Below are 21,545 nucleotides of genomic sequence, written 5' to 3' on the forward strand. Positions count from 1 at the left end.
CATCCTTGCAAGTGTCCTGGCACGGGATGAAAACTCAGGGTTCAACCTCAGCAGCAAGAAACGCATCCCCGGGGGAGTTCCCGTCGTGGCCCGGTGTAAACAATCCAACTAGGAAGCATGAGGTTGCGGGTTCGATCCCTGGCCTCGATCAGTGGGTTAAGGATCTGGCGTTGCCATGAGCTGTGCTGTAGGTTGCAGACGTGGTTGAGATCCTTCGTTGCTGTGGCTCTGGAGTAGGCCAGCAGCTGCAGCTCCAATTCGACCCCTAGCCTGGGAACCTCCATACACCACGGGTGTGGCCCTAAAAAGCAAAAAAAGGAAGCATCCCTCTTCCCAAGTTGTCACTGTAGTGGCGCAGGTTGCTGCTGTGGTGCGGGTTTGATCCCTGACCCAGGAACTTCCATATGCTGCAGGCATGGCCAGAAGAAGCCCAGAGACATGCATCCTTACCATAAATTCAGCCCCAAGATGGACAAATGGACTCGAAGGGGTTTTAAGGAGAACCCCACGCACTTTGCAGAAAGCACGGCCAAATGAAATTCTCAGGCGATGGGACCCATGACCTTCAGTGCTGGTTCTAAAAGCTCTGTGCCAAAAAGAAAAGCTGACTAACGGACTGAAACTTGACCAAAAAACTGAGAGCAAGATCGAATTCCGCAGAAAGCAAAGTGCGCCCCCGCCCCCACCCTCCCCCCGCAGCGTGGGCCCTGGTGACAGACGTGCTGCAGGGGAGGTTTATTGTTCCTTCCTTAATTCACGTGACCTCCTCTTCCTCCTCCTCCTCCTGATGGAGAGCGAGCTGCTGAGGTGGCAAGTCCAGACCCGCATGAAGCCCAGAACTGCTGAGTGGAGGTCCAGGGTCCAGCTGAGCTGAGGGAGGAGCAGCCGTGCTGAAAGGCTGCCTCTTCAGACTTGAGCTGGAAATGAACTGGCGTCTTGAGGGCTTTGGGTTACCCGGGCACCCCAGGCAGCAGCGAAAGCAGTGTCCCTCCTTGGCGTCTGCCGTGTCTCCACTCAGCTCTGACAACGTCCGAGAACTGGGCCCAGAACCATGCTGAGCATGGTTTTTTTTTTTTTTTTTGCTTTTCAGGGCCGCACCCGCGCCATATGAAGGTTCCCAGGCTAAGGGTCTAATCAGAGCTGCGGCTGCCCGCCTACACCCCAGCCATGGCCACGCAGGATTCTGGCCGCATCTGTGACCTACACCACTGCTCATGGCAACACTGGATCCTTAACCCACTGAGTGAGGCCAGGGATCGAACCCGCAACCTCATGGTTCCTAGTGGGATTTGTTTCCTCTGCGCCACGACGGGAACTCTGAGCACTGAATTTATTCCTCCAGGCTGCCCTGGGAGGAATTCCGTAGTCACCCCATGTCGTGGACAGTGGTGAAGGTGGAGGCAGCTGCAATTCCAGACTCAGGGCTGCCGGCTTCCACGGCACTCTGCTTGCCACTTGTCCCTGTTGGTGGCCGGCCACCCTGGCCTCCGTGTCTCCCAGCATGGCAGCCTCTGGGTCATAGGATCTGCATCTCCTGTCTTGGTCTGGCTCCAGCTGCTCTTCTCAGCCTCCAGTGTAGCACTAACCCCTTCACCCCAACCTATAGTGGCTCCCTACCCAATAAGATCCTAAGCCCAGCCCGGACCTCCTTCTGCAGCCTCTCCTCACCTCCCTCTTGGAGCTTTCATTTCTAAAGCTTCCCTGTCCTTGACTTCTCAGATTTACTCCTTCAGTCAAAAGTACTGGAGTTCCCATTGTGGCGTGGTGGAAATGAATCCAACTAGAATCCATGAGGATGCGGGTTCGATCCCTGGCCTCGATCCATGGGTTAAGGATCCGTCATTGCTGTGACCTGTGGTGTAGGTTGCAGCTGTAGCTCGGATCTGGCGTGGCTGTGGCTGTGGTGTAGGCTGGCAGCTGTAGCTCCGATTCGACTCCTAGCCTGGGAACCTCCATATGTTGTGAGTGTCCCCGAAAAAGAAAAAGAAAAAACGCCACCAAGTACTTACTGAGCACCAATTATGTGTCAGGCCCTGTCTTAGGTGCTGATGGAAATGCACTAAGGAGCTTGGATTACATCCAGGGGAGGAGACCCGAGACCTGGAGAGAAGATGAAAGATGAGCAAAGTGCTTGGAGACAAAAGAGGGGAGGGGCTGGGGGCGGGGCCCGGCTGGGAGAGGCCTGGTCCTTGTCTCCTCCCCCATCACCTGCAGCCTGTTGCCTAAGCACGGATCCCCTGAGAGTGCCAGGGGCTGGTGGCCAGAGACCCTCTCCAGCTCTGCCCACCGAGCTCCCTGGCGGGGCTGCCCACCCATCCCTGCCCGCGGGGCCCAGGCTCTGCCCTAGCCCTCCCCTTCCAGGCCGGACGGGCGTCTTCCTCCGGGCCACCAGGCTGCAGGTCCCACGCTGGCTGGTCCGTTCAGCTGCCTCCAGCAACCCGCCACCGGAGGGCGCTGTGCCCGGGCTGCTCCCACGGGCGGGGCAGGGGCGGGGCGGGGCGTCCGGTGCCAGCACCGGGACAGCCAGACCCTCTGGGGGTGCGGGTGCCCCGCCTGGCAGCCCGCGGGGCGGGGCTGGGGTTCGCCCAGCTTCCAGCGGTCCCCGCCTGCGGCCGAGCTCCCGGGCGGCTCGGCCGGCAAACGGGGCGGGGCGGGGGGGACACGGAGGGCGGCCTGGTTGGAAAGGCCATGGCGTTTGGCCAAACAAGGCGGGAGGTGGAGTCCCCGGCGGGTGGCAGGGGAGCCCCAGGAGGAACCTGGGGCCAAAGGGACAGGGTGGGCGTTGGGCTGGAGAACTGTGGGACTCCCTGCAGGGACTCGGATTTGAGCGAGGGGAGACATTCCAGGAGGGGCCGCCTGGGCAAGGTGGGGCAGGGAACGCAGTGGCCTGGGGGCAGACTGGAGGGGACAGGTTCCCGTGAGGACAAGGCAGTTTGGGGACAGCCATGACAGTGGCAGGCTGAGGAACGGACTTAGCCCCCCCCACCTCACATCCACGCAGGCATCAGTCCTGCCCACTCTGCTTCCCAAACCTGCCCAGATGCCCCAGGATAGCGTCCAGCATCTGCCCAACAGATAAGGGGCCTGCGAAGCCTTGAGTCACATAGCGGTGACACAGGGAGGGAGCCCCGGGTGGACCCATCTTGAGCCCTGGATGCGCCCTTCCACCCTTCCAGGCTCCCCATTTCGCAGCACTCATCCTTTCACCCCAACGCCGTGGAGAAGCATCACCCTGCCCACCAGGGTCTTCCTCGAGGTGGGAGGGGTGGACCAGAAAATGAGCCTCTCTGCCCTTAAGTGACATCAGCTGGTCTGGGGGAGGGTGGCTGGGTATGGTGGGAGCCACTAGGGAGGGCTTCCGGTGGGTGGGGCGGTGTCCCCTGGGCTGAGCAGGCCCTGCACAGGCTCGGCTTCTAGCAGCCTTCTCTGGTGTGCCCTGGTGACACAGGGAACACTGCCTCTACCTGGGAGCATTGGGGTGGGGGTGCCCTGAGGTCAGGGAGGGTCTGGGGACAGCCAATGGCAAGGACCACACACCGTGAGTTCCGGCTCCTCTGCCACGTGACTGCCACCGCAGCCCCGGAAGTCTGGGGGCCACCCGAGGCTGACCCTGGCTCTTGTGACGGTCCTGTCTGTGGGTGAGGATGGCCCTGTGACCCTGGACAGCTCCCCCCGCCACCACCACCACGGCTGTCCTCTCTTGCCAAATGGGGGCGCCAGGGCCGATTTTGTAGGGCTGTTGGTAGCCTTAAAGGGGGCATGTGTGCAAAGGGCTGACCTGCTGTCCCCATGGTCACAAGAACCAGCCACACACAGGGGACTGCGAAGGCGCCAGCTCTGTGTGGGACGAGGGGCTTTGGAGCACGAGAAGTGACTAAATAAGGTCCAGGGAGGAGGGTGTCGTGCAGAGGGTGGGGCCCAAAGGGTAGACGAAGGAGAGGCGCCCGTGTGAGCCCCCGAGCGCTGGGAGGCTGGACGTGCTTCTCTCGCGCTCCAGGAATCACGCTGCAGGACCCAGTTTCACTCAAACTGCCATGGGGGGCCACCTGTCCATTCCCGGGAGGGGCCATGCCCCCTGCCGCCTCTGGCCTGGTGGAGCCACTCGCCTCACCACCTCCTGTGGGGGTCTTTAAGGTGTGCACCTGATCCTGTTACTCCCCTGGCAAGACCTTGCCACAGCTGGGATGCAGAAAACAGAGAAACCAAGAGGCAATATGCGACCCATGCTCCCCAGACCAGGATGAAGCCACAGGGCCAGCTTTGTCTCCACTGCACACCTGCAGGCGTCCTGTCCCCATTTCGTTGGTAAAAGCGGGGAGAGGTCAAGGGATGCATCACAGGTGCATCTGTGCCCTTTACAAAGCTTTCCAGGAAGCTCCTTTCATCCCACTGGCTGGATCTGGGACACATGGCCACCTCTAGCTGCAAGGGAGTCTGGACAGATTTTTTTAAAAATAAATATTAGGGGAGTTCCCATCGTGGCACAGCAGAAACAAATCCGACCAGGAACCATGAGGTTGCGGGTTTGATCCCTGGCCTCACTCAGCAGGTCAAGGATCCGGCATTGCTGTGGCTATGGCGTAGGCTGGTGGCTACAGCTCTGATTAGACCCCTAGCCCGGGAACCTCCATGTGCCGCAGGTACAGCCCTAAAAAGTAAAAATAAATAAATAAATAAATAAAATTAGGTACTTTATTTTTAAATTTTTATTCCTCATGGATATTAGTTGGGCTCTTAACCTGCTGAGCCACAATGGGAGCTGCTGGAAAGGTGTTTTTTTATCTGGACACGCTGCAGCCCAGGACAAACCTGGATTCTATTAGGAAACTGGCAGGAGGGCTGTTAGGGAGGCACCCAGGACCGCCTGCCACCCTGCCCCTGCTCCCATCACCCTTCTCAGGCCCTGGCTACATCTGTCCTCAGCTGCAGCCTCCCTCTCCCCTCCGTGGCCCAGCAAGCTGCTGCTTTTCCTCGAAGACTTTTCAGCTCTCTCCCCCAAGCCTAGCTGGAAAAAAAAAAAAAAAAAAAAAAAAAAAAGCAAGGGACAGTCGCCCAGTGAAATGCCCTGCGACCATGAACAAAAAAATAGCCAGTTCAGGAGTCCCTGCGGTGGCCTAGCGGGCTAAGAATCCCATTAGTATCCAGGAGGATGTAGGTTTGATCCCTGGCCTTGCTCAGTGGGTTAAGGATCCGGCGTTGCTGTGGTTGTGATGCAGGCCCGTAGCTGTAGCTCCGATTGGACCCCTAGCCTGGGCACTGCCATATGCTGCAGATGCGACCCTGAAAACCAAACAAACAAAGGCAACTCAGCCACTTTTGTGCACAGTGATGAGGACAGATCTCTGTTGGGGGTTGAACTGAGCCCCCGCTCCTCGCCCCTTATCTGGAAGTGGTCTCTGCAGATGTTGTTAGTTAAGCAGAGGGCGTCCTGGGGGAGGCCGGGCCTTCAAGCCACTGACTGGTGTCCTTGTAAACCGGGGAAATAGACACACCGGGGAGAAGGCCGGAGGAGGTGGAAGCAGAGTCTGGAGCCGCAGGTCTGCGGGGCAAGGACCGCCGGCCCCCAGACCCTGGAAGAGGCCAGGAAGGAGGCTCCCTCGGCCCCTCCAGAAGGATCCAGCTCTGCCAGCACCTGAATTTCACACTTCAGGCCTCCAGAACTCAGAACAAACGTCTGTTGTCTTAGCCCCCCGGCTTGTGGCTTGTGGGGCGTTGTTATGGCAGCGCTGGGAAACCGCTGCAGCCTCCACGGAAACCGTCCGCTGAGAGAAGCACAGAACAGAATGGCCAGTACCTGGCTTCCACGTGCGTGGTTACTTTTTGCCACGCTAACCTATTACGCATTCCAAATAAGGTAAATAAACAGGAGTTCCTGTTGGGGTGCTCCCGACTAGCATCCACGAGGATGCAGATTCAATCCCCGGCCTCGCTCAGTGGGTTAAGGATCCGGCGTTGCCGTGAGCTGTGGTGCAGGCCAGCAGCTGTAGCTCTGATTTGACCCCTAGCCTGGGAACTTCCATATGCTGCAGGTGTGGCCCTAAAAAAAAAAAAAAAGCCAAAAAAAAAAAAAGATACATAAAAATTCAAATCAGGGAGAAAATGAAATGTTGAAGAAAAATTCATGAAACCCCCACAACTCTTTCAAGCCCTCCTCCCGCCTGATTTGTTGGTAATGCTTAACCACCAGCAGCTTGGGCAGGAGCCCCTGGCTTGTAGCACTTGCCTGGTTTCCTTCAGAGCCAAGAGGGGTGAGAGAGAAGCCAGGGCAACCCCACTGGGACGGGAGCTGCTGCCTGGGACCCCAAGGGGTAGGGGGACACTGCTGGGTTATGGAGCCTGGGAAGATGCCCTGCCTGAGGTCGCCAGCCAGCCCCTTCCTGTCCGTGGAAACTGCGGACCAGCCTGACATCGCCAGCTGGTGCTGGGGATTAAATAAAGGTACAGAGAGAGGGTGAGTCCCTGGAGGGAAAGCTGGGCCCTCTCCTGCCCCCTCTGCAGGTGGGCAGAGGTTTGGGGCTCAGCAGTTGGAGAAGGAGCCTCAGGCTGGTAGCTCTGGAGACTTGGCGTGCCCAGGACAGCCTCCAGGAGGCTGGGTGGGTAGTAAGACTTCCCTTTGCCAGGAGTTCCTGTTGTGGCTCAGCAGAAATGAACCTGACTAGTATCCATGAGGACGCAGGTTCGATCCTTGGCCTTGCTCAGTGGGTTAAGGATCTGGCGTTGCTGTGAGCTGTGTGTAGGTCACTGATGCAGCTCGGATCTGGCATTGCTGTGGCTGTGGTGTAGGCTGGCAGCTGTAGCTGATTCAACCCCTGGCCTGGGAACCTCCATATGCCACATTTGCACATGTGCCCTTAAAAAAAAAAAAAGACATCCCTTTGCCAATCGAAGCCTCCTCCAGGAAGCCCTCGCAGACCACTCAGGCTGGGCTAGGTCTCCCCTGAGATGGACAGGTCTGCTCCCCCTTCAGAGTTCCACTCAGCCTCCCCTCCTCAGCTACTGCCCTCAGAGCCCTCCTGCCCGAGTACCCCAGAGAGCGCTCAGCACACGTGGCTTGCGCTGCCCAGCTGGGGGACAGGAGGGACCAGGCCTGGTCACTGAGTAACAAGGCACATCAAGAAGCAGCTGCTGACCGGCTGAGACCACGTCCCTCATTTGTGAGCTGGACTCAGTCCTCACGCCTCCACTGTGCAGAGGAGGAAACCGCGGGGCTGCAGGCGGGCCGTAGCTGGTCCAGGTCACACAGAGGGGGCTGCATCAGGGCCCAAGGGCACAGAGACCTCCAAGCCTCTGGGGCCTCTGACTCCAGGGAGGGGGGTGGGGAATGAACCCTCTTCTTCTAGGACTTGCAAGCGCGCTCACACACACACACACACACACAGACCCACCTTCTTAAAAAAACAAAGACTTTATTCCCTCGCCAGTTTCTGTACAAGGACGCCACGTGCACAAGGCGGGAGTCCCGTCTTCCTTGAGGACGGCCTGTCTCCTGGGAGAACTTGTCACACTGCCCCTGAGGCTGAGCGCCCCCCACCCCCAGGGTGGAGGAGGCCACAGTCACCCCCAACTTGTGCAAAAGCACTCCCCGCCCCCCTGTCCAGTCTCACAGCCACAAGGCAACAGATGTGCAAAGCCCTCCTTCTAGTGACCGCCCTGGAGTGGGTCTCAGACGCCCTTTGGTCTGGAGGGGTCCAAACTGGCCCTACTGGCCCACTGACAGCCCCACATGGCCTCATGCCCAGGACACCAGACCCAGAGTGCCCAGGACACCATTCACTGGGGGTGGGATCCTACACCGCTCTCCCTGCACAACTCAGAAACCTCGGGCAGCAGGGGGCGGCAGAGCCAGCTATCGGCTGACCTTCGTCCCCACTTTACAGATGGGTGGCCTGAGGCCCAGAGGGCGACAATGTTCCCTCGCAGTGGCTGCATTTAACCAGAGCCTCCTGCAGCCCTCATGGCTTCTTACAGGTCCCTCAGCTGCCCTGCAGGGGGAGCACAGGCAGTAGGGGTGTTCCCGGCTTACCCCATGCAGAAGCTGGAGTGTACTGGCAGAAGATTCGGTTCTGTGTCACCAGCAGGCCCCTTGAGCTGCCCCTCTGTCCCTAACAGACTGGACGGTTGGCCAAAAGTGGCCCTGGAGCTCTGCCAGACAGAGGATTTGCAGTTGGCGTGTCACTGGCAAGCCCATGGTGGGTCATCAGAGACCCCACGGTGGTGGGGCTAGGACTGCAGGGCAGGGCTGGAGTGTTGGCTGGGCTTCTGGAGGACTCCAGGTAACAGTGCCAGGCTGGGCACAGCATGGGTGTCACCTCTGAGCTTCCCGACTGTACACTGTGGGCATGAGGACCCCCATTTCACAGCAGAGAAAACTGAGGATGTCAAACCTGTCGCCAAGGCCACCCAGCTGATGAGGGAATTCACCCGGAGTCTGATGGAGTCCCCAGCCCACGGGCTCCGGGCGTCTGGGGCAGGGGGACTGGGGGGCGCCAACTTATGCCTACTTCGCGCTTCGGGAAAGCGGCCCCTGGGGAGGTCGGGCGGGGCCTCACCAGCTGGAGGGCTGGGTCAGGGCGGGCCCCGCGGGGGCGGCGGGCACGGCCTCGCCCTCGGGTCGGGGCTCCTCGCCACGCGCGTAGGTGAGCACCACGGTGACCGTGGCGAAGGTGGCGGCGTTGACGGGGAAGGCGCGCAGCAGCGTGGAGGCCAGTCCGCGCGTGAAGACGCGCCAGCCCTCGGCGCGGTAGCTCTGGCGCACGCAGTCGAGGATGCCCTGGTAGCGTGGGGCGCCCCGCAGCCCGTCTGCCTGCAGCCGCGACTTGACCACGTCCACGGGGTAGGTGGAGAGCCAGGACATGATGCCCGACGTGCCGCCCGCCAGCAGCAGCTTGGGCACCAGCAGGCGGTCCCCGGGCTCGCAGCCCAGCGCGCGGGTCAGCACGTCGTAGGTGAGGAAGTAGACGCCGAAGCTGGGGGTCTCGCGCAGCAGCGTGGAGATCATGCCCCGGTTGACGCCGCGCAGGCCCTCGCGCCGGTAGATCTGCGCCAGGCAGTCCAGGGAGCCGCGGTAGGTGCGGGCCGGCCCCGCGTCCTGCAGCTGCAGCCGCGTCTTGGCCAGCTCCATGGGGCAGCAGACGACGCACTGGATGGCGCCCGCCGCCGCGCCCGCCAGGAACTGGTTCCGCGGCGAGTCTTGGCCCAGGGCTCGGAGGGTGTTGCCCTGCACGCCGAACACCAGCGCGTTGATGAAGGTGAGTCCCATGAGCGGCGAGCCCAGGCCCTTGTACAGGCCCAGCACCTGCGGGCGCACAGAGACGCATCAGGGGCGCTCCCACACGGAGTCCTGGGGTGCCCAGGCCCGCCTCCCCAGGGGACCTCCCCGCCGGTGGCAGGGCCCACGTGGTCAGAGGATCCAGCGGCATTGTATTAAAACCCAACTCCTAGATGGTAGAGGCCTGGACACTCACGCCCTCCCATTTCCGAAGTCTGGAGGTGCCCCATCGTGGCCCTGAAGCCTCCTTTCCCACATCGGGGGTCTGGGGTCTGCGGCATCTTAGAGGCCGGTGCCCTGCCCCACTCCCGGCCCGCGGCCCCAGGGCACTCACGCTCTCCTGCTTGATGATGGCCTGGAAGCAGTGCAAGGTCCCGCGATACTGGGGCTTCTCCATGCTCTGGACCTGGAGCCGCACCTGGAAGGAGGGCCCAGTGAGAGGTGGGCAGGTGGGGCCATAGCACCCAGCTCCCCTGGGTGGCACTGAGGACCCTCTCCCGGAGGCCCGAGGCCAGACCCATGGGGCTGGGAGCCAAGGAGCTTTCTGTGGCTTTCGGAATTCTGGGGTGGGGTGGGGCTGGATGTCTGTGCCTCTCCAGGGAGGGGTGTCAGTGGGCAGACAGCCAGCTGCAAAGGGGCAGGGGTCCCCAAGACCTCAGACGAGTAGAGGGCAAAGCCCCGGCTTCACTATGCACAGCATCCCGCCAGCAGCACAGGAGGCATCTCCCGAGAGTCACCCACCCCCTCACCCGCCGCCAGCAAATCACAGCCGATGCCAAAGCAGGTCCGGATCTAGCATCCCACCACGCACCCCCCCCCCCACAACTGGGGTCTGGCAGCGAGCAATGGGCACTAGAATCGAGGACTTGTGCCTCTTGGGGCTTCTGCTTGGTGGCCCCTTGTGAGAGCAGTGGTCATGAGTTAGTAAAGCAGTGACAGGAGAGCAGCTGCCGGCCTCCTTGGGGACCGTATCAGCACCTCTGGGACCTGGGGGATCAGGCCTCTCTGCCCTTGGAGCCGAGCGGTCCAGAAGCTCGCTATGAAAGCGCTCTTTGTTAACCAAGAGCTTATCTCTGCGTTTGATACCAGGCCCCGCAGTGCAGAGGGAGAGCACACTTCCTGAGCTGGAATCCGTGTCACGGGGGTGGGCATGAGCTGGGATAAATCCCCTCCCCAGGAGCTGGTCTCCAGCTCAGACTACAGATCATTGTCCCAGCCAGGGCTCAGCCCGGGCGCCCCTCCGTGCCTGGCTTCGGAGTCATCACCAGCCGAGGTGGGCTTGCTCCCTCCCACTTCAAAGACGGGAAGACGGAGGCTCTGTCCACTCCAGGGACAGAAGGGGCTGTGCTGGGCGGGGGGGCCAGGGTGGAGGGGGGCGTGCTGGCGGGTGAGACGAAGCGGCTCATGAGTTGGACGAAGGCACTTCCAGAAAATGTTTCGGAAGGAAACAGAGTGCATTTCCACACCCTGGGACCTCGACAGCTGGCAGCCACTGCTCTGAGAGGCAGCCAACAGCAGAGGGCACCCAGCACTGTTCACCCCAGCACCCCTCCCCACCTGGCTGCCAGCTCAGAGGAGAAACGCACGATGACCTTTGAGCATCCATTAACGCCACAGGCTCTGTCAGGTTGTTCCTGTGATACGAGGCTTTTCAGGTACCTGTCAGTGCTCGGGGGTCTCTGGGGGACTGTCCCTTCCTCCCGTGGCCCCCAGCACTGGCACTGAGAGGGCTCTCAGCAGATGTGAGGTGACGTGGGGCTGTCCCCTCCGAGGGTCGGACTTTCTGACATCCCCATGGCGTCTCTGCAGGTTGGATGTGGTTTCACCCCCAGGCTCAGGCCAGCTCAGTTCCCACGGGAGGTCACAGGGGCCCATTCCCCCTGTGTCTAAGCCCCAGGCTGGGATGAGTGTCCCTGTCAAGGGTCTGGGGGACCCGGTTGGGGGCTAAAGTGTGGCCCAATCTTGTAATATCTAGAGTGGAGGTTCTTAACATTTGGGGTGACAGGATCCCGTTTGGGGATGGACAGACCCACCCCTGGAAAAGGGGTCACTGGCACACAGGACTGGGCAGCTCCCAGCTCCCCACAGGCCTGGGGAGACCCCGTGGGAAGGCCCCCCGGTCGGTCCCCCATCCTGGGACCTGTGCTGTCCGCTGCTGGTCCGGGAGGGGCCTCCGGGGCGGGGGGCGGGGCGTGGCGGGGTCCAGGCCCCAGGTCTGGTTCAGGGAGGACAGAGAAGAGGCGTGGGGTTCGCCTGGTCTGTACTTACTAGAGCTCTCCGGGGTGAGGCTTAGGCTCATCTACAACAAAGTTACCTTTTGCTATGGACGGAGCCGGCCCCTAGCTCAGAAAGTAAAGGCAGTTAAAGCAACACAAAATTTCAACATCACATCCAGGCGTGGGGACCCCAAGGCCAGCCCGCAGCCTCCCACCCCTCCCCTGCCCGGACGCCTGGTCCCTGGTGAAAGCAGGCTCGGGCGCCCTGCCCCCGGTTCCTGTTGTGTCCGGTGACAAGGACAAAGAACGGCCTTCCCACAGACACACATGCGAAGGCGGTGTGTCCGAGGACCGTGGCCGGGGTTCGGGGCGCAACAGAGCAAAACCAAATACTGGACTCAGATTTCAACTCCAACGACCTGGAGTAACAAAGAGCGATGGTCTCAGCCAGGGAGCCCAGAGCCCAGGGCCAAGCTCGGGAGGCTCAAGTGAGGTCAAAACAGACTGTGGATGAGGAATCAGGCCGGTGGCTGCCGGAGGATGGGGAGGGGGCTCTGGGGGGCTGGCCTTGATTCTCTTCCGAGGTGTGTGCTTCAAAATGACTCATAGGTTCGCACATGCAGAACTGGCACCCTTTGCTCCATGTGTGAAATTTCAATTCAAACAACCACCTCAGGGAGTTCCCATCATGGCCTAGTGGTTAAGGAACCCAACTAGGATCCATGAGGTTGTGGGTTCAATCCCTGGCTTTGCTCGGTGGGTTAAGGATCTGGCACTGCCGTGACCTGTGGTGTAGGTTACAGACGTGGCTTTGGATCTGGGTTGCTGTGGCTGTGGTGTAGGCTAGCGGCTATAGCTCCGATTCGACCCCTAGCCTGGGAACTTCCATATGCCATGGGTGTGGCCCTAAAAAGCAAAAAAAAAATAAAACGACCACCGCAGAGCTATGAAGTAAATCCCACTTTTACCAAAAGCAAGGACCACGTATGGGTCTGTGTGCGCATGTGTTTTTCGGTGGCAATCATCAATGAGGGCTGGGGAAAAAGGTTGCATAAAGGACTGGGGTGTGGTTTGTTTTAGTTTGTATGTCCATGGGTAACATTTTCTGATGACCTATCTTACTTCTGTAATAGACATCCAACCGAAAAAAATGCGATGATTCAAACACATTTAAAAAATAGCACATTCCTCAATTTTCGGTTTTTCTTTTTTTTTTTAGGGCTTCGCCCACGGCATATGGAAATTCCCAGGCTAGAGGTCGAATTGGAGCTGCAGCTGCTGGCCTATCGGTGGGCTAGGGATCCGGCATTGCCATGAGCTGTGGTGTAGGTCACAGACGTGGCTCGGATCTGGCGTGGCTGTGGCTGTGCCGTAGGCTGGCAGGTGCAGCTCTGATTCGACCCCTAGCCTGGGAACCTCCCTATGCCTTGGGTGTAGCCCTAAAGGGGGAAAAAAAAAAAAGACAAATTCAGAAGCAGCGTAATATAACAGTGTCTTGAGCCTGTGGGTGCGACAAGTGGGGTCACGAGGTTGAGTGGCAGTGGAGATCACCAGGGGTGGGTTTTTTCCCCCCTTCACAATAAAAAGCTTGGCTTTTTGAACATAGGTCTGCCCAGATGTGATGCTGGTGGCCATAGGGGCCAAAGGAAAAAAAAACAAACCCCCCAAACCAATTACCAACAGATTTCCTCAAAGAGCACCTTCCAGTGCCAGGCAGGGCTCCTGGGGGCAGGAACCCCGTGGGACAGAGGTCCTAACTCAAATGACCAGGAGGGTGCCAGTCATGGCCCAGGAGCTCGGAGGGAGTTGGAAGCAGCAGAGCCCGGTGCTCCCCAGCCTGGCCGGACTGAGTGAGGGGCAGGCGGGCGCCTGCAGAAGGCCCGGCCGGGCCTGGCCACATCACAGCGCAGGGGGGCCTCCGCAGAGCTGGGCCGAGGAGGTCAATCAGACACTTCTTGCTGGATGCAGCTTAGCGAGGCATTCAGAACACCTGCCCGCGGGACAGAAACACAGCGTATCTGGGCCTTGCGGGGGCTGCTCTGGCCGGTGGGCAGGCTCCCCCAGCACCTCACTCTCAGCAGGCCTGTGGAGGGACTCAGGGCCACTGCAGGGCAAGAAAGCCTGGCCTCTCCACCTCCTCCCCGGGTTGTGAACGGTGGGATGGAATTCCCTTCGGAACTGGCCTCTGTTTTAGGGCCGAACCTGCAGCATATGGAAGTTCCCAGGCTAGGGGATGACTCAGAGCTGCAGCTGCCAGCCTTGCCACAGCCGCAGCAATGCAGGATCTGATCCGCGCCTGCAACCTGAACCAAGCTCACGGCAACACCAGATTCTCAACCCACTGAGCGAGGCTAGGGATTGAACCCGAGTCCTCATGAATACTAGTTGGGTTCGTGACCGCTGAGCCACAGCGGGAACTCCAAGGCCTCGGTAATCTTGGCAGCCCCTCACCGTGCAGGTCAGAGGTGAAGTGCCTGGCCCGGGGCCTGGAGCTGCACAGGGACCAGGGACAGCACTTTTTCAGGTCAGAGCCAGTGTACATGGCAGGGCCCTCCCGCCTGTGCAGGAGGAAATCTCAGCCCCGGTTCCCAAGACCTGTTCTCACCCAAGGAACAGCCGGGCTCCTGAAAAGAGAGAGGGGAGTCCCCTCGATGCACCGAGGGCTGACATCCTTGCCTTGAGTCCACCCTCGTCCCGGTGCGAAGAGGTGCCAGGTTCAGCGCTTGCGGCAGGACACCAGGTCTAACCCGGTGCCAGCTGCTTGCAGTCCCCAGCTCCCAGGTGAAGCCCACGAGGAAGGCTCCCAACTTGGCTAGTTCTGTGCTGTTTTTTTTTTTTTTTGTCTTATTCAACCTCGCCCGTGGTATATGGAAGTTCCCAGGCCAGGGATCGAATCCAACCCACATCTGCAAACTATGCCAGAGTTGCGGTAACGCTGGATCCTTAACCCAATGTGCCAGGTTGGGGACTGAACTGGCAACGCCACAGAGACGAGCTGGATCACTAGCCCACTGTGCCACAGTGGGAACTCCCCGACTTGGCTTTTTAAGGACAATAAACCCCAGCGGGGGTGGGGGGGGTGAAATCTTATTTGGGAATTTCCAACTGGGAATGCAGACTTCCGGGGTGCCCGCTGAGACTTCTGAGAACCTGGGACCCAACAGCGTACCCAGGCGTGGCCCCGGGAGGAGCTGGGTGCCGGTCTGTGGGCCACACTCCAGAGTCACCGCACCTGCAGGTGCACAGAGCCCCGGGAAACGACCCCCATTTCTCAACACTGACAACCACCGCTCCGGGAAGCCCACAGTCGTGGGGAGGGCTGCCACGGTTTGATTTGTCTGTATTTCTGTATTTTCTCTCTCAACTCTTCTTTCTTTCAGGAAGCGGTCTGGAGTTCTGCACAAGGACAGTGTGGCTGGCTGTCCCCGGCTCTAGGCGGGGGGGAAATGTGCCCTTTGACCCCTCGGTCGCAGCTGGCCAAGCCTCAGGATGGACCGCAAAGTTCCCCTCCAGCTGGGAGATGCGGTGACAGACCCAGGAGGAAAGGCAACGGCTTGGAGCACAGGCCGCCGCTCACCTGAACATCAGGGGGCACGGATTCTACCTTCATCCTAGACCTTGTGGGGTGACCTTGGAGGTGTCCCTGAGGGGGCCACCAGGAGGGGGTGTCCAGCTGCCCCTCCCCAAGAGCCTGGGCATGAAACCGCGACAAGAAACTCACCTTAACCGTGTCGAACGGATGTCCCACCAGCACGCCGGCCACACCTGGAGGAAGAAAGGACATGTGACCCCCCCGCCTCAGAAACTGCAGGCTGGGGGATGGCTCTGGCAAACAGGGCTGTGTGGGAGCTGCCGTGTGCCTGGAACATGCTGGGAGCCCCTCGGTCCCTGGGGAGTGCGGGGGTGTGAGGGTGACAGGCCCAAGGTCAAGCTGGGATCTGTCCAACTCAAAGCTGGTGATGCTGCCTCTGCCCTGCTGCTCACTGCGGGTGACAACAGAAGCCGCCTGGGGGCTCCAGGGGTTCTGGACCTGGGGTCAGACCCTCAACTGGACTTGAATTTTCCCTGTCACTTACCAGCCACCAAGCTCACAAAGGACTCAGTGTCTGAGCCTCACATTCCTCACCTGCACAGGTGGGAGAATCAGCCTCCCCCAGGGGAGCCCCCCACCCTGGAAGGACCCAGGACCCAAGGCATCAAAGGTGCTGGCTGGTGGCTCCCCTTCCCTGCACGGGAGCTGCCTGGTGCCCAGGGAGGCAGCTTGTGACTCTGCGTTCACACGTGGTTATGTATCTGTGCAGGACCTGCCAAAATCCCTCTGCCGCCCTCCCCCCAAACAACACAGGCTCACCCTCCAGAGTCAGAATCCCGTGTGCTGTGTGGGTTATAAACATCCCCACCAATCAGGCAGTCTTGTTATTTTTCTTCCCGGCAAGAGAAACTGAGGCTCAGCGACGTTAGGTAACCACTGCACCACCTCCCATGCCTTCCTCCCTGAAATGCCACGTGTGCACCTCTCTGACTGCTAGGAGGGTTCATGTAGAATCCGAACAGCTAACATTTGGGAGTTCCCAGTGTGGCTCAGCAGAAACGAATCTGACTCAGTATCCCCGAGGACACAGGTTCGATCTCTGGCCTCGATCAGTGGTTTAGGATCCGGTGTTGCCACGAGCTGTGGTGTAGGTTGCAGATGTAGCTCGGATCCTGCACTGCTGTGGCTGTGGTGGAGGCCGGCGGCTGCAGCTCTGATTCGACCGCTTGACTGGGAACCTCCATATGCCGCAGGTGCGGCCCTAAAAAGACACACAAAAAGTATCCGTGATATTAGCTTTGCCAATCCTGCTTTGATTCTGGTCGTCTTGTCTAGGTCTTAATTTTCAATCTTGCCTTTACTGCTACTTTATTTTATTTGCTTTTTAGGGCTATACTAGTGTATAGGGTTTTGGTTTGCAGCTCAGTCTGAAGCAGTCTCAGATGTGGCCAAGACAGGACGTGATTTGGTCTCACTTTACGGGCAGGGTTTGTCGTCCTGCTCCTTACTTTCCACGGTTCTGCTGGTTCAGGCAAACTGCTGTCTATCCCTTCTGCTCGTTAATGTGTAAGTTCAGCTAAGAGTGGCTTCTGCTTTCCATCACTCATAATCCTGATGTAGAAACAGCATAAAACCGTTAGCCCTCCCCTCCGTGGGGGGCGCAGGAGGCCCTCTCTGTTCCCTACCGTCCCATCCCACCCCCGAGAGCCTACCCCCCACGAGAAAGCTCCCACCCGCCAGCTTCTGTTGAGACTTGCGGCTGTTCCTTCTTCCCTTCACTGCTCCCATCTTGGGGACTCAGCTGTGATCGCCCCTCAGCTGTAACACACGGGGCATGCCCTCTGGGCTGTGGCTCAGCTGCAAAACCTGTTTCTTTCTTTCCTTTGTTTTTTCTTTTGACCGCCATACCTGCGGCATATGGAAGTTCCTGGGCTAGGGGTCCAGTCGGAGCTGCAGCTGCCAGCCTACGCTGCAGTTCACAGCAACGCCGGATCCTCAACCCACTGGGGGAAGCCAGGAATCAAACCCGCATCTTCATGGATACCAGTCAGGTTCTTAACCTGCTGAGCCACAACGGAAACTACAAAATCTGTTTCTTGAACGCCGTCGTCGTCAGTCCTGCGCTCTGGGGAGGATTTGGGGCCCAGGCCATTAAGGGTGGCAGTGTTCCAGAATCTTCTAGTTTCCAGGGCTGCAGATGAGACATCTGCAGCCAGTGTTTTCTTCCCCTGTGTCAATAATTTATTTATTCTATCAGGAAGCCTCGGAGATTTTATCCGTAGATTTCAGGAATGTGAGCAGGAGATATCAAGGGTGTGTCTCTTTTCTTTCAAGTAACCCTGCCAGGAACTCCCCCAGCCCTTTCACTCTGTAGATGAGCCTTTTTCTTTTTTTTTTCCCCCTTTTTTTGCTTTTTAAGCCCGCACCCGCAGCATATGGAGGTTCCCAGGCTAGGGGTTGAATCAGAGCTGTAGCTGTCAGCCTACACCACAGCCACAGCCACGTGGGATCCGAGTCACACCTGTGACCTACACCACAGCTCACAGCAACGCCGGATCCTTAACCCACTGAGCGAGGCCAGGGATCGAACCCGCAACCTCATGGTTCCTGGTCGGATTCGTTTCCGCTGCGCCACAATGGGAACTCCAGACTTGCCTTTTTCTGATCAGAGATTTCACTATTTCCACTGTTATTTATTCATCATACACATCATGTCCAGAACTCTTTCTCCCTCCGGAACCCCTCCCATTCCCCGGTGGGTGAAAAGACACCCCCAAGCCTGTCTTCTCCCTCGAGGTCCCGCCTCCGTGTTTCTGGCTTCTCGACACACTGTTTCTACCATTTGTGATTTACCCTCCTTCTGCATCTCGTGGCTTGAATTTTCTGAATTTGAAATTCCTAGCTCCAGAACTTCCTTTGTTGGGCTGTAACGGCATCTGCTTGGGTTCTAGAACCTAACACTGCCCGGAGGGCGCGGCTGGCCTTGCTTCTCTCTCCAGCCGTGCCCGTGCCCGGCAGCCAGGCCCGGTGGGGGGGCACCCCGAGGCTCCTGCTAGAAGCCCTGGAGCTTCCCGCCCTGGGGGTGGACTGCCCTGCCTCTGGCCCCAGACCTGCCCCTGTGTCAGCCACAGCCTTCACCAGCCCCTGGGGTGGGGGGGACACCCCACAGCCCACCCAGGCTCAGAGCACAGGCAGCTGCATTGGTTTTTCTCCCTTGGTTTTAGCACTCTCAGGCGAAGGACTCGGCCCCCTTCACCCAAAACAGCTCCATCCACAGGCCCAGAGTGGGCTGTAGGGGGCTCCCTCCAGCAGGGCGCCAGTTCCCCAAAGCCCTATTCTTTTTTTGCTGTTTAGGGCTACATGTGCAGCATGTGGAAGTTCCCAGGCTAGGGGTCCAATTGGAGCTGCAGCCGCTGGCCTACACCACAGCCACAGCAACGCCAGATCCGAGCCACATCTGTGACCTACCCCACAGCTCATGGCAATGCTGGATCCTTAACCCACTGAGCGAAGCCAGGGGTGGAACCCACATCCTCATGGATACTAGCCAGGTTCGTTACCGTAACGGGAACTCCTAAAGCCTTATCCTTTTAACTGCCCAGGCACCTTGAGAGCAGGAAGCCCGCAGGGCCACCTCCCTGAGAGGACTCTGAGTCAACAGTTGCAGCAGCCGCAGGGGACCCTGCCTCCCCACTCCAAAGCCAGTCAGTGCCCGCTGCCTATATAAGCTGGACTTTCAGGGGCCACCCCCATCCCAGGACCCTCCAGGGCAGGAGGCACGGACCACTGTCCTGGAGGTACGTGGCAGCAGATGTGGTGGGAGGGGACACCAGATGACTGACCTGTCCCCCACACGCAGGGTCCCATGGTCCACAGGTCAGCTTCCCTCTGCATCTCCTCCCATCCAGGCCTGCGGTAGGGAGACCCCCGTCCAGAGCCTAGGGTCTGGTGGGCTCAGACGTGAGGCCGAACCCCTGATGGGAGAGTGCGGGCAGGCGTTTGGACTCTTCCTCCCCCCACTCCCAGAGAGGCCCCAGGGATGCTGGCAGTCAACGCCCCACCCTGCCTCCCCAAGGGTGAGGTTGAACACATGGCCCACACCCAGCCAGTCGGAGGAATTGATTCTGGGAAGGAACTGACTCCTCCCCAGCAGCCCCGACCCCAAGCCTCGAGGAGTTCAAACCTGAAGGAACCAGGCAGGCCCCACATAAGGCTGCCCCCCTGCGCAAGGTCCCTGGACGGCACCTCTGCCAGGGACACAATCAGGTCGCTGTCCTGAGCCCATGAGGCGAGGGGAAGGCAGCCCCCGCCCCGTCGGAGGAGTGCAGTGCGATTTCTCCATTCATCTCTCTCCTTCTCAGGGTCTAGGTTTCTCCTGGGTCGAGTAATAGGAGAAGAGGATCCCTGGGGTGGGGGGCCAAAGACCCTCCAGCCCCTCGCACCTCCGCTCACACAATACGGGAGTAGATGGGCTTCCACCTGGACCCAGGCAGGGCAGTGGGGGTGGGGTGGGGGCTGTGGAGCACTTAGAGCTCCCTGGGTGCCGGACCCCGGCCTTGCCCAACCCAGTCTCCCAGGAGGGCTTGGTGAGGATGGCAGAAGGCATTCCAGGCAGGGCCTGTCAGCCTGTATGTGGGGAGGGGGGGGCTACGCCTCGCCTTTGGGTGAGTCCCAAACTCCGTGGCTCCCGGGACACCTGCGTGAATACAGAAGGAGCCCTGCACCTCGAGGGAAAGAACCCACACTCCCCAAGAAGCTGGAAAGGGGGGCTGGCCCTGGGAGTGAGGGGTGGGGCCAGGAGGGGCCAGGGGCTGGGTGGCAGGACACCAGGGGAGGCCCCTCAAGGAGGATGGGAAAAGTAGAGAGCCCAGCGGAGGTGGGGGAATTGAGAGCTGGACCCTCAGAGGCGGAGCCCTCCTGGCCTTGGGAGAAACACTCCCCCAATTCCTGAAAGCTCTGGGCTTTCTCCCCTCCCTCAGGCTCCTCCCGCGGGATTGGGTAACTGCCCCCACACTTCCCTGGCACACTCCCTCCTCCACCAGCCTCTTCTTGCCCAGAGCAGGAAGCTAGCACCTCACCCGCAGCGTAAATGCTTATGGCCTCTGCTGGTGGCACCCTTTCTCCTCCAGGGTGCCGGAGGCTGGCAGGTAGCTGAGAGCTTTATTAGAGCCAAGCTAAGCAGAGGAAGAGCCAGAACAGGGCCAAGTGCTGGGGAAGAGAAGCGTGGGACATCTGGGACGTGGACTGGGGCCTGGGACACCCTGCCACCTCTGTCAGCTCACTGCCCAATCCCTGAGAGCCAGCCGGGCTCCCAAGGAAGACCTGTTGAATCAATTCACTCTACCAGTAAAGACAGAACCCGAAGACCAGACAGGGAAGCACCGGCCCCCGCCCCAGTCAGGCTTGGCCGCTGCAGCAGACTCAGGCCTTCCTGGGGACACAGGCTGAGAGAGGACCCCAGTGCCTCGGACCTGCCTACGCCACTGTCACGCACGCGTGAGCCCAAGGCCTGGCTCAGGCGGCGAGTCAGGCCCACTTACAGAAGCGCCAAGGAAGGGGGCGGGGTGCCAAAGCGGGACTCCTTTTAGGCCATCTCACTAGGGGGTCGTCCGGTGGGCCCAGCCCCCAGCCCCACCCGGGCTGCTGCGGGAGAGGGGGGTGGAGCCAAATTCAAACTTCTAGGAACCGGGGAGGGGATCCTGCAGTGGGCGGGCACGGGCTGGGGGAGGTGGGGAGGCAGATGTCCTGGGGCCTCGCGGTCCGCAGGCCTCGGGCGAGGAGGGCGAGGACGGTGGTAGGGCATTCTTCCCGCAGCCCCCTGGCAGCCACAGCGCTGCCTCGGAATCTCAGACCTCTCGTCCGAACGTGCCCCGCGGAGACGCCCTCGCGGAGAGCACGCTAGTCGGCCTCCGGGCCTGGTGTCAATTCATGCCCACGAGAGCCCCGTGGGACGAGGGCACTGTTATCTCATTCTACAGACCAGGGAACCCCAGCCACAGGGTAAGCCATTGGGCCATGCGCTCGCAGATGAGCTGGCCTCCCAGCTCCGACATCCCACGCCCGAGTCCCCGGCCCGGCGCGCACCCGGGCGGGACCCGCCCGCCTCCTTACCCCCAGCGCATCCAGCCAGAAAGTCCAGCGCCATTGCTGGATCCCCGGCGAGCCCGCCCTTCCTTCTTGTTCTCTTTCGCTGGCCCCTCGCCGGGCTGGGGGCCGTCGAGGGCCCCTCGCTTTGCTGGGCTGGGACTCGGCCCGGCCGCCGCCTCCTGACGCGGAGCCCCGCACAGGCTGGGGTCTGGCGGCGGCGGCGGCGGCTCAGTGCGCCACTCCTCGCCGGACACACGTCCCTCCCTGGCCGTGTCGCTTCTGCCCTCGCGGAGGTCCGCGCGCCGCCAGTGGTCCCTCACCTCGGGCCGCACGCCCCGCCCCTCGGACCGTGCCGGCCCGGCTCCGGCGGGGCGCACAGCTCAGCCAATGGGCAGGCGAGGCGCGGACAACACCCCGGCTGCAGCGCGCCGCCGCCGCGCCT

At 60.2% G+C, this 21,545-nt stretch overlaps 1 protein-coding gene across 13 annotated transcripts; it reads right to left on the reverse strand.

Annotated features, from left to right (window-relative positions):
* On the reverse strand, positions 7,387-21,545 carry SLC25A29 (solute carrier family 25 member 29). 13 transcript variants are annotated; one of them, XM_021099714.1, is made up of 6 exons: positions 21,128-21,461; positions 18,859-18,990; positions 15,206-15,249; positions 11,537-11,607; positions 9,603-9,686; positions 7,387-9,295 (listed from the first exon to the last, which is right to left on the reverse strand). In XM_021099714.1, the coding sequence occupies exons 5-6, from the start codon at positions 9,663-9,665 to the stop codon at positions 8,546-8,548; spliced, it is 813 nt and encodes a 270-aa protein (XP_020955373.1). In that variant the 5' UTR covers positions 9,666-9,686; positions 11,537-11,607; positions 15,206-15,249; positions 18,859-18,990; positions 21,128-21,461; the 3' UTR covers positions 7,387-8,545. The 13 variants fall into 13 exon arrangements, with proteins under 13 accessions (XP_020955373.1, XP_020955370.1, XP_020955365.1 ...); XM_021099711.1 differs by having other exon boundaries at positions 9,603-11,071; XM_021099706.1 differs by lacking the exon at positions 11,537-11,607.

Source organism: Sus scrofa, chromosome 7, assembly GCF_000003025.6.
Source record: "Sus scrofa isolate TJ Tabasco breed Duroc chromosome 7, Sscrofa11.1, whole genome shotgun sequence".
NCBI lineage: Eukaryota > Metazoa > Chordata > Mammalia > Artiodactyla > Suidae > Sus > Sus scrofa.